Source organism: Scophthalmus maximus, chromosome 17 (assembly GCF_022379125.1).
Source record: "Scophthalmus maximus strain ysfricsl-2021 chromosome 17, ASM2237912v1, whole genome shotgun sequence".
Taxonomy (NCBI): domain Eukaryota; kingdom Metazoa; phylum Chordata; class Actinopteri; order Pleuronectiformes; family Scophthalmidae; genus Scophthalmus; species Scophthalmus maximus.
Genome location: NC_061531.1, coordinates 19,135,326 through 19,147,500, shown reverse-complemented (window position 1 = coordinate 19,147,500; position 12,175 = coordinate 19,135,326). Strand labels below are relative to the sequence as shown.

The 12,175-nt window shown below is 45.7% G+C and overlaps 1 protein-coding gene across 2 annotated transcripts; it reads right to left on the bottom strand.

Moving 5' to 3' along the window:
- Positions 1–8,310: 8,310 nt before the first annotated feature.
- tmem100a (transmembrane protein 100a) lies at positions 8,311–11,960 on the bottom strand. Of its 2 annotated transcripts, none has more exons than XM_035616545.2 (2): positions 11,667–11,960; positions 8,311–9,565 (listed from the first exon to the last, which is right to left on the bottom strand). In XM_035616545.2, exon 2 carries the CDS (start codon positions 9,468–9,470, stop codon positions 9,075–9,077), a length of 396 nt encoding a protein of 131 aa, XP_035472438.1. In that variant the 5' UTR covers positions 9,471–9,565; positions 11,667–11,960; the 3' UTR covers positions 8,311–9,074. The 2 variants fall into 2 exon arrangements, with proteins under 2 accessions (XP_035472438.1, XP_035472439.1); XM_035616546.2 differs by lacking the exon at positions 11,667–11,960 and adding an exon at positions 9,661–9,794.
- Positions 11,961–12,175: the final 215 nt, after the last annotated feature.

Sequence of the window (12,175 nt, the reverse complement as noted above, 5' to 3'; positions counted from 1 at the left end):
CTCTCTATCTATCTATCTATCTATCTATCTACCTATCTATCTATCTATCTATCTAACTATCTCTCTATCTATCAAAAAGCCGTTTCTCTCGTGTCTTCCCCTCCTGCTTTGTCTTGGTTTGTGAATCTCCTCGGCTCCTCTGTGCCTCGGCCCACATTCACACCCAGCTTGAACCAGCGGGGGGCCGGAGAACCGACTCCGCGCCATTGTCTCCTGTACGTCACCGCGGCAGCTCGCTGCGCTCCTTCCCCCAGGCAGCGCTCCGGAGGAATGTCCACAGCTGATAAACACTGAAGAAGCCCCCCGAGATCTCATCCAAACACAACCCCCCCACTCTGGGGGCTCGCGGTGACGCTGTTCACACCCGCTCTGGAGGGGGGACGGACCGGTCTGGTTCTCTTGTTGACGGGGAACCGGCGCGGAGGCCTGCTGGTCTGTGTTTTACACTGGACTTTTTTCACATTCACTGGTTTTTGCACTGTTGCGGAAAATGTGTGAGGTTTTCTCGGGTAAATGCGGCACGAGGTCGCAGGTTTTCCTTTTGACCTGCGCCACAAATGTGTACTGGGCAAGACAAGTGCAGGTTTGTCGTTATACTGACGAGATCAAAGTGGATGCGAGGGGTTCCCAGTGAGGTGTCACTACAGTGCAGGTCTCGGTTTATAGTTCGGCATCAAATTTCCATCTTTGACATCACCCGTTGACATCACCGCCGCAACACGAGAGGCATGTAGCTTTCCCATGTGACAGTATCCTGCCAAGGTTTCCTGGGGTGGGCGGTTTGCGACATGTGTGTGTGACTGAAAAACATGCGCCGCGTTACACTCAAAAAACAGAGATGTACTTTTGTGACAGCTTTTGTGGGATCTCGCAAAAGTACATCCCCAACACTTCCAGGGCTCCGTACTGATTGGTTGAGCATGTTAGCATGTGATTTGCTTGTGGTAACTTATTTAATGCAGTGATGTGATGTATAGTTTTGCAGCTGTTTCATCATAGACAAAAGTTGAAGACAAGTAAGATTTTGATCTAACGACTAAGTCGATGTCTGTATCAGATGTCATGAAATCCTCATCAACTACCCAAAAGTAAACCTCATGTTGCTTCTAGAGGGATTGGCTCCATCTGGGGCTGGAGCCAATCCCAGCTGACATTGGGCGAGAGGCGGGGTTCACCCTGGACAGGTCCCAGCCTATCACAGGGCCACATACAGAGACGGACAACCATTCACTCTCACATTCACACCTACGGTCACTTGTTCATTGGAGTCTCCAATGAACCTGACCCCATCCTACATGTCTCTGGACTGTGGGAGGAAGACGGAGAACCTGGAGAGAACCCACGCACACACGGGGAGAACATGCAAACTCCACACAGAATGGTCCTGGTTGGTTTTTAACTGGGACTCGAACCCAGAACCTTCTTGCTGTGAGGTTCTGACCACTACGCCACCGTGCCGCCCCCCTGAGATATATCATTGAAAATCTTTTCATTTGAAGAATGAGTTCCAACAGTCTCCGTTCAGAACAACACAATTTGTCACTGTTGCCCCTAAAAACCTGGAAATCTGAGGTGGAGAAATAATCTCCAACATGTAAAAGGAAACAAAAAGATGTGATCGAGGTAATTAGATCTAATGTGTCGTCCAAAAAGCCTCCTGTCACTTAGCGCGGACGCTTGCGAGCGAAACCGTTCTCATGCTGAAAGCAACAGGATGTTGACGATGGGAAGGTTTTTCGGGGGTTCGGGAGGTTTGGGCGGCAGGAAAAGTTCCAGCTCCACAAAAATGTCTCAGCTGTTCAGATGAAAAGGAAACCGAGCGCTGCGAAAGAAGCTACTTCCCATGACATCATTGTGTTTGTTGAATGACCTCCGGACCGCAGGGCACGACGGACACACCTTCGTGCTTCCTCCCTGGGCCATTCAAATGATTTACTTCATCTACCGCCGGGAGGGAGGGGGAAAAATAAAGGGTTTGAAGATTGTCACTCAAACAAGATTTAATCAGAAGAATGAAACTTTGTCGTCTATATCATCATATTCCTTCCAAGTATTTTCTCTCACTCTAGTTTTCCTGAATTCTGAAAAAGATAAAATTCAGATTTTAGCATCTTTCTTTCAAATGCTTCAAAAGACCATAAATATTTTGTCATGCAATGTGTTTCTCAACACACGTTTGAATGATTGCTGGAGCTGCATTACGCAACAAGTCCACCAAAATTGCACGACAGAATAAGTTGAATCATCTACTGTATCAATCTTTGCAGACCTTCGTCGTCGCGGCCTCAGTTCAGAGATGAACGTGTGTTTCATTGGCGACCAGCCCTCGTGTTGCTCCACACGAGCTGAACCAGACAGGAGGAAGACGAACACCAACGTTTCAGAGCTTTGTGATTAAAAGATGAGAGATTCTCAACAGCTGCAACAAGATGAATAACCAAAAAAGGCTCTGACTTCCTGGTGAACCTGTTTTCATTTCCTCTGACTCACATGTCGTCATTTAACGCTTTTATATTCTTGATTTTAACTCTTTATAAAAAGAAATCTCTCTGCACAAACTTCCACTAAAGCAGGACTCATTGAAAGGCAAAGTGTCAAACAACCCATTTTAATCCCCTTTTGTTTCGTCATGTGACCGATGACGCAGTTTTTATAATCTGACCAGATTTGCACAAAAGGCCAGTGAGCGATTAGTGCAGCAGCAAAGTCTCTGATGAACAAATGCTGCTGTGACTCAGCAGCTTTTTTCCAGAAATGATTTGAAAGAGCTTAGTGTTTTTTGACCTGATATCTGCAGACGTATCGCTCTCCCACAGCAGGACGATGAGTAAGAGGCCGTGCGTGCTGTTTCCCCGTCTTATGCGTCAGAGGAGGCGACACCAAGTACAGTCTTGGGAAAAGCCAAACAAACTCATGAGGGTTTTTTTCTCCCCTCACACATATGGACCTCATCATCCCTGATAAGTGATGGGACTCACAACAGGGTGTTGACGTTCCCTTTGTCCGCTCAGGCCTTCTTCTTCCTCTGGCGTTGGCCACAAACCCGCAGCAGCGTAAAGAGAAATCAGATGTGGCAAAGTAGAAAATTAACTAATCGGATTAAACTACAACCTCCAACTACTTTTTATTATACACAGACATCTACTAAACATTATTTCATGTGGTTTTTCTACAGGCCCTGTTGTGGATAAAAATGATTTTAACTACTTTTATGCAGCGAAAACTCTCAACATTCAAAAAGCCATAATTACTGCGGCCACTAGAGGGCTTCATCACTTTAATGTAAACATGTTTTGCTGAAAAGACTGATGCAGACTGACCTTGAAAGCTACAATGTGTAATAAGAATATATTGTCCATAACTATGTGTTCAGATATGTATAATCGACTGTGAATGAGTAATGTGGCTGCAGCACTGACCAGAGATATTCATGAAAAGTGGTGTTTGCGTTTAACCACAACATTTAAAGCCCCAGTGTGTAATTTTTGTAATTTTCTGCCGGCATCTGGTGGTAAAGTTGCAAACCGCAACCGACAGGGGACACTTTATGGTGGCGCACCGCTGATTCAATGTGTGGTTTCCGGCAGCTCTGAAAATTCAACGTGAATGCGACGTATTCTGGATCGTATTGTTATGTCACGTAATTTGACACGATAAAAATGGAATCAGCGGTGCGACACCATAAAGTGTCCCCTGTCGGTCACTCAGTTGGCTGCGGTTTGCATCTTTACCACCAGATGCCGCCAGAAAATTACGAAAAATTACACACTGGGGCTTTTACAACAAAAGGTAACTATACAGTGTGGGTCATAATATGTTGGTTGCAGTGATCCCGTGTGGGATCATATTCCATCGAAGGACAGTCTCGAATGTTGCTCGCTGTACAACTCTTTATAGAGGTCGTAGGAAAACATATGTTGTTTGTGGGTAAATGATGATGATGATAAGAGAACAATATTTAAGCTTGTTTGACGGACAAACAGAAAGAGGTTAAAGGGTATTACTGTTCCGTCAGTAGAACTCATATGAAGCTTTGAGGGGAAAAGGTTTTATTGTCTCATATTGGAGATTAGCACTATTGTCCTGTCTGGTGGGATTTAAAGGGAGGAACTGTTCAGGAAGAGCGGCCTCTTTATTACGGAATGAGCAACGAGGGCGAACCGGCCTTCGGCCCCTCTGAGGCTTCGGGCGGCCAACGCGTCCCACACTCCCACAACTCCTGGCAGCACATGAAAGAATCAACGGCAGAGCTCGTCAGGGCAGAGCCACTGTGACACTGTCGAGAGCTGCCAGCTCTGATTCTGTTAAGTGGAGAGGTTTTGCTCTTTGGTCTTGAGACCATGAATTTTTCTTTTGTCCTTTCTGCACTTTTTTTATGGACTATAAAAAAAAAGGAACAACCCAACAGAAAGAAAAGGATTGAGGATACGGCCTCGAGCTTATCCTGAAGTTCTGATGTCAACAAGTTAACACCAACTACCTACTTTGCAGCTAGTTTGTTCTACGTTAAACTTTACTACTATCAACCACATTTATATTCAAAAACACAACCTTCACGTCTGCCGTCCACCCGTCCATACCCGGAAAGTTTTCGAAGGATCTATGAGGGAGATCTTTGGAAACGCCGCCGGCTCCTTTTGTAGTTTCGAAACTCAGAGTTTGCTTCATAGTATTAACTATGGACTGTTTATAAAGATGGACGACGCGTTTCCATTTATTCCCGATGTAGGGAAATGTACGCCTGCCTCCATCTTGCGCTGATGACGTCATTAGGACCCAGAGTCTGCGCAGTAGTGACCTTTAGAGGAATGTTAGATCCACAAATGCAAGAGGGTTTAATCAAGTACCTGTAGTTGTCTTCTGTCAGATTGAGCACGTTAGCGGAATGGAGGATAACTTGCCATGTTCCTTTCTGCATCTGTCATGTCCCTTCGTTTCCCTTGTACTTTCTAAAACCTCCTTGGTTCAATCAAACACAAACAAAGCGATGGCGGAGCAGCCTCGCCTCTCGGGACAGGAAGGAGCGGAGCTGATGCGTGAGACCGAGGAGCGTTTCATCGGTGCCGTTTGGCTCACCTCCGTGCTCCGACTCGGGAGTTTAACTTCCTTCCAGTGGGCGCTGTCCTCCCCGACGGAGGTTCAGTCCAGATTTGAGCGGCAGGGACGGCCACAGATTCCACTGCACAGCTGCTGTTCACGTGTGAACAACCCCAGAGCACAAACAGGTGCTCTGACAACACGGCCCAGCACATTTTCTGCAGTTCATGATATGACCCAATCAGGAAGTGAATGTGGGTGTCTTCGTCTTCGTTCCCAAAAGTCTCTGATTGTGCCTCGTCCAGACTAAAACACGAGCCTGGAGTTTTCCGTTGGAGACGCCGCTGCTCCCGTTTAAGTTTGAAAACTCCAGGGTAGTTTTGACGCGAGGCGTAATCACAGAAACACGTAGCCTCACCGGCCCTTTGTGCAAATTTGCCAAGCATTAGCGTGTTAGCTTGCTGCCTGCTTCAGGGACAAGGCACCAGGGCCCCACAGAGCTTACTAGGATCGCAATGAAGGGTGGAGGAACAACCAACAAAATAAGTACGAGCTACAACGAAACACGAGCAAGAACGAAATCCATCCATCGTCTACCGCTTTATCCATTTAAGGGTTGCGGGGGGGCGGAGCCAATCCCAGCTGACATTGGGCGAGAGGCGGGGTTCACCCTGGACAGGTCACCAGCCTATCACAGGGCCACATACAGAGACAAACAACCATTCACTCTCACATTCACACCTACGGTCAATTTAGAGTCTCCAATGAACCTGACCCCATTCTGCATGTCTCTGGACTGTGGGAGGAAGACGGAGAACCTGGAGAGAACCCACGCACACACGGGGAGAACATGCAAACTCCACACAGAAAGGCCCTGGTTGGTTTGAACCGGGACACATTTCCTTTGTCTTGGAACGGATCTCATCGACACAGTTGTAACGTCAACAGTCGAGACGAGTGGAACCGGGTCAAAACCAAACAAGCCCCTCGGAAAAACACCTGTGTCCTGCGCGTGGAGTTGGAGGAGGCGGTCCGGTCGGCTGGTCCGCGAGCTGTCGGCTCCGCTCTGTTTCATGCTTACGTCTGCACAGCTGTTTGTATTGGACCCTGAACACGGGTGAACGGGATCCCCGTGATGCTGAGCTCATTACGTTTAATTGTGTCGGATTTGAATCGGCGCTGTGCAGTCAGTTGAGCTGAAGTCTGGAATCTCAGTTTGTTCATTGTTTGGCTTTTCGTCCTGTGGAGACAGAAGCACTGTTCTTATTGTTTTCACCTCATTCAGGTGCAGTGTTTCCATTTGGTTCCTTCCATAACTCATTTCAATATTTCTTTCTAAATCATTTAGCATTTTCTTTTTCCTTTTCTTTGTCTTTGACCTTCCTCGTTTGCTTCCTTCCTTTGGGACCTTTCCTTTTTTCTCTCCCTGGATTTTCTTTCTTCGCTTCTTAAGATTTCTTTCTGTTTGGTTCTTTCCCTTTTTTCCTTCACACCTTCAAGCCACTTTTCTTTTTCCTTCTCCTTCTTCCATTTCTTTCTTCCCTCCATGTGTTCCTTTACCAGTTCCAGTTCTCTCTCCTCTCTCCACTTCCCCCTCTTTCCTTGTTTCCCAACTTCCCTAACTTCCCTATTTATTTCCTTCCTCCTTCCCATTTGACTGTTTTTCCTATCTTTCTTTTTTCTGTTCCTTTACTTTCCTTGCGTCTTTCCTTCTTCCTTTCCTCCACTTCTCCTTCTTCCGATTCTTATTCATTCCCTATGTGATCTCCTTCTGTCCCATCCTTCCTTATCTTCATTGTCTATCTCCTTAACTCCCTTATTTTGATCATCACACACAAAAACCCTCAAATCTGAGACACAACATTTTGCTTTCGGCACTTTAGGGCTATTTTAAGATTAGTTCAGTCGTACTAAACCGGTTTGTTTTATTTGTATTTCTTCAGTATTTCCTTTGCGGTGTAACCAATTCCGCTTGAAATGACTTGGAGTTTTCTGACTGTTCATCACAAGGTGTCGGCGGCGGGTGAACAGGCCCGAAGACGCTGGTGCAGAGCACCTGTCCAACTTCAGGTCAGGTCACCCGTTTTTTCCGTCTTCAGTCCGCCTCCCTGTAACCTGACAAACGGCGAGGCGACGCCTCACTCGGTCATGTGTCCCATACATGTGCACGGATCACATCCCACAGGCCATAGCGTATATACCGGCCTATAGCTGACAGCCTGTGTGTGTGTGTGTGTGTGATGATCTCCCAAAAGTGACAAAGTGTGTTGTAGGTTCTCCTCTGACGCAAGGAAACCGTGTAGTTGTAGTGTCTGGTGTCACGGGGACGCATAGCAACGCAAATGCTGCCTAAAAATATGCTTCCACGTCCGGGGGCTATTTAAAACTTAACAGGGTCAAACGGGAGAGTTCAGCTACTTATCAACCGTTGGGAATTTAAATCCTTAAAATGTGAAATTTGAATTAATGAGAGTCTTGTGTCAAGACTTTAGCACAAAGGTGACAGATTTTTTAAAAAACAACGGCCTCAGAGGGTGAAGAATGAGCAGCGGGTGCCGCCGCTGCGTCTTTTGACCCGTGTACAGTATTGTGTCACAGGAGAAGACAACAAACGCGGCATCTGTCGCGCTTCACAGCGTCAGGACAAAAACACGAGTGTGTCTCCTTGACGACTGTAAATAATATGGAGATGTCAGAGAGAACAGTGAAGCAGGCGGCCGCTGCCCTTTCTGGACCTGGAGCCTACGTCCATGTTTACACACACAGCTTATGACTGACGGGTGAAGTTTTGAGCCCAGTTTTCTCCTTAAAACCAAAGACACACAGAATTATTGTTAATCTCGTCGTCTTAAAGCCCCAGTGCGTATTTTTTTGCAATTTTCTGGCGGCATCTGGTGGTAAAGTTGCAAACCGCAACCGACTGAGCGACCGACAGGGGACACTTTACGGTGGCGCGCCGCTGATTCCATCTCCGATTTCTGGCAGCGTCTGAAAATTCGACGTGAACGCGACGTATTCTGGAACGTTCAGTTCAACAACCGTATTCAACATGACGTAGAGACATGGAGACTCACACGGAGGTCGGGTCCACCTCATGGAACTATATTTAACTCATATATGAACACAGAGTTATGGACAATATATTCAATTCATGTCAATAAGTTCTTTTCAATATTACACTTTGTAGCTTTAACTCATTTTATCCCATTATTCCATCAACTCTGAAAATATCCGTTGAGCTCTAATAAACCTTCACAATCGCTCTTCACACTATTGTTTTACATGTTAACGAGTTTATTGATCCTCACGACGTCCTGTTGACAGTTGATACATGCAAACGGTTACATTGAAACAAAAACAGCGGGTGCTACATGTAATATTCTTTACAATATGGAAGTACACTGTGGACAGTAAGACCACCGCCTCCACACAATTCATAGGAACACTGAATATGATGATCATGAGCGATCAAAGTGCTTTAAGTGATTACATATTTAAGGTTAAATATATAGAGAATATATTGGCAAAATCCTCATCCAAGTACCAAACTTCCATAACAAGGCAATTCCACATCTTTCCCTGTGAGATGAACAATGAGACGATATTAAAAACAGATATGTGCAAGTTGAAAAGTGTAGAAAATTAGGCATGAATGAATCGTCCTGGACTTTCCAGTTCCCCTCTCTTCCCGTCCTCGTCAAACCACAACCACGTCCCATTACAATCAAAGCCGCCACATCCAAGCGGCAGATTGACCGATGGGAGACTTCCTCCACAGTGGTCATTCATCTTAATTGTGAATGCATTCCCCATCTGGCTGCGTTCCCAGCTCGCCAGATGCTCAACGTCTGTTTGACTAAATAAATCCCTTACAATGTCTTCAGAAGCTTTTAAGTTCTGGGCGCTCAAAGCATTTTTAACAGGGTCGGAAATGATACACGGAAACTGGACGACGTCTTGCTCACGGCTGGTTTTCGTTGGGGGCTCCGGACCACGCCGAGGTCCAGGCCCCCCTCTCGGACCCTACAAATCTGGATTCAAGAGAAAATACTCCTCTGGTTGGCGACCAGGGCCGTCTGGCTCTCCCGCCGCCGCTCCGTCTTGCGCTCCAGTCTCACCCGCCAGCAGACGGCGCTGGACGCCAGCAGCACCAGGCCGGCCGAGAGCAGCACCAGGCCGAAGTAGGAGATGGTGGATCCGTGCGAGTTGAAGCTGTAGGCCACGGCGGTGACCACCACGCCCGCGATGAGCACCACCACGCCGAACGGGACGGTGCAGCGGTAGCAGGAGAGCTCCGTCCCGCCGGTGGCTGCGGTCAGCTGGACTTCGTTGACCAGCGGGATTTTTACCGTGGTCGCGCCGCGCTCACTGTTATTGGCCTTCTCTGCGGTCACGGGGGTTCTCATGGCGGCCTTGTGGGCGTCTTCTGGCATCGCAGGATTGCGCCGCCTCTCCTTAAAACCAACCACACACGGTTCCTAAGCTTTTTTGCCCTTTTACCCCCCTTTCCTCGCTAGGGTCTCGCAGTCTGTGTGGAAACAGAGAACATTCATTAGAGCAAAGAGTCAAACTTGTTGCTCAACACTTGACTGGACGCAGCTTTGCAGAAGGGAAAACAAAGACCTCACAGATCCTCTTTTCTTGTTGGAATTCAACCCCACATTTCACAATTAGCCACCTCTCCGCCTGAGCGCCGCAGGCTGCTTCTCTTAAACCCATGTAACCTCCCCGCTCAGTCGCAGCCGCCGCCCCCTGACCCAGTCAAGAGGAGTCGTCTGAATGACGCAGGACCGCTCGGCCCAGCACGAGCTGAGACATTCCCTGGAGAACGCAGGATATGACATTACAAACTGCTCCGTGAAATGCGAGGAGCTTCGAAATCACCAGCAATTTCACAAGCGGCTGCGGCTGCACCCCCCCCCCCCAAACCCCCTACCCCATCCACCGCTCCTCCCCTCCCCTCTCTCAGGTCGGGTGCGTGGAAGGCTGTGATTCAGACGCTGTGACGGTGGCGATGAACAGGAAAGTACGGGTTTCACTTGTTCTTTCCAGAGAGCAGCAACTTTTCTCTTGTCAAAGTGGTGAAATGTTGTTCCTTTGACCTGAAATTACACAGTGTTGTCAATTGAATCAACTTTAATTTGTAGTTTATTTAATCTAATATAACGGAATTATGAATTCAATAAAAGCTCCACTGTTTCTCAGAATGGTACAAACAAATCCGACTTTGACTTTGTCAGGGGGCAGAACGATTATGTTTACATTGTCCAACAGCGTTTTATGAAGATGGACAAAGAAAAACAACCCTGAAAATAAAAACTAGGGCTGAAGAAAAAACAAAACAATCAATGACGCAGCGTGAGGCAGCGTCTGGGACAAGCTGTGATCTCGGGTGTTGACGTTACTTAAACTGTGAAACGGTTTCACGGTGCTGAGATTCACATTTTGATAAACAAGCTTGTTTTCCTGTGAATTGTCACTTCACAACGGATTCTCTGATAAAACTAACTGGAAACACAAGGATGACTGACTTTCCTTCCCTTTCTTCGCCAGGTGTGTTTCTATCGACTGATGCCAATACAAATATCAGGGAGTAAACAATGTCAGATTACGATACATCGACCAATATATGTATATATAAATATAAATATATATATATACTGTATAACGATTCGATAGATTCCTCAGACGTTGTTATCAAAACCTTATGACAAAGAAAGTCATATGTCTTGATATTTTACAGTTTAACCCAAAACTGTATCACCAATAATTATAAATATATAGAACATGAATTAAGAAAAAATAATCATAATTTAATTTACGTAAAATATTAACATAAATGCGATTTCTTTTCAAAACAGCAAAGATAAACGCAGATACTGATGTGTCTGTGAAAAGCTCACATCGGACGATATCATCGGCCAAATCGGATGATTAAAGAAATAAAAAAAATCTTATTATTGCATTACTCTGTCAATCATATTCTCAACTCATCCATGAGTCGTTTAATCTATAAAATGTTAGAAGAATTGTGAAAAGTCACCAAAGCGAAATCTTGCTTTGTCAAACAAAAAGTCCAAAATCAAAAAAGATTTTCAGTTTTCTATCACAGAATGCTATTTTAATCCAATAAAACTGATTCTGAATAGTTGCAGATTACAGAATTGGACTAATCTACTAATCCACACACACACACACACACACACACACACAAAGACGCATCGGGACAGATTGAAGAAATTAACTGGTCTTTGGATCCAAGAGCCAATAAAAAGGCTGCGTGTGATGTGAAGCCAAAGCAAATCAGAACCAGAGCAGAAAATGAACTCTTGTTAATAAACTTTTTTTAATAACGACCAGAATGAGGCTGTTTAGTGCAGAGGTCAAGGGTTAAATGTTTGTCGCCTACTGTAAACAAGAAAAACTAAACAAGCTTTAAGTTTTTATTTCTAAGAATAAATCCCCTTTAATTTACAGACAATCCATCTGCTCTACAGGAACTACACTTGATTCAATGAGCCTGGCTTCAGCATCATAGTAATAATAATAATAACGATAATGATGATAATGCACATTGATCATTAGGTGTAAGCTTTTGCACAGAAAGAAGAAAAAGAGAGTGACTGTACCTCGGAGCAGCTGTCCATGCTCCTCTGCTGCTGCACCGTGGAAACTCGTCTCGAGAATAGAAACTCACTTTATTCATCTGATGAAAAAAAAAAAAGTTGCTTCTTCTTCTCTGCGTTTAAGGCGACAACAACAACAACAACAACAACAACAACAACAGCAACTGTCCGAGTCCCATTCATGAGCGAGGTCCCGGGGCTCGGTCGGTCTGTCATCCGCACGAGCGGCTCCGTCAAGTATCTGTGACCGGACCGCGTGAAGCTGCTGTGCGTGCGAGCAAAATCCATCCAGTTCCGGTTTTCACTCACTTAACAAAATAAATCGCACTCCGCTCGGAGCTTATATGACTTTTTGTTTTGTTCTGTTCATTTGCATTTATTTAGAGGTTTACGTTGCCAGTACTGTTCTTATGTTTGGGGAGCTGGTGGAGCTTAGCGTTTCATTCATCATTTCACAATATGTGTAGAAAATATTTAACCCGTGGCCTGCAGCAGGTAAGGCAGCCCTTAGA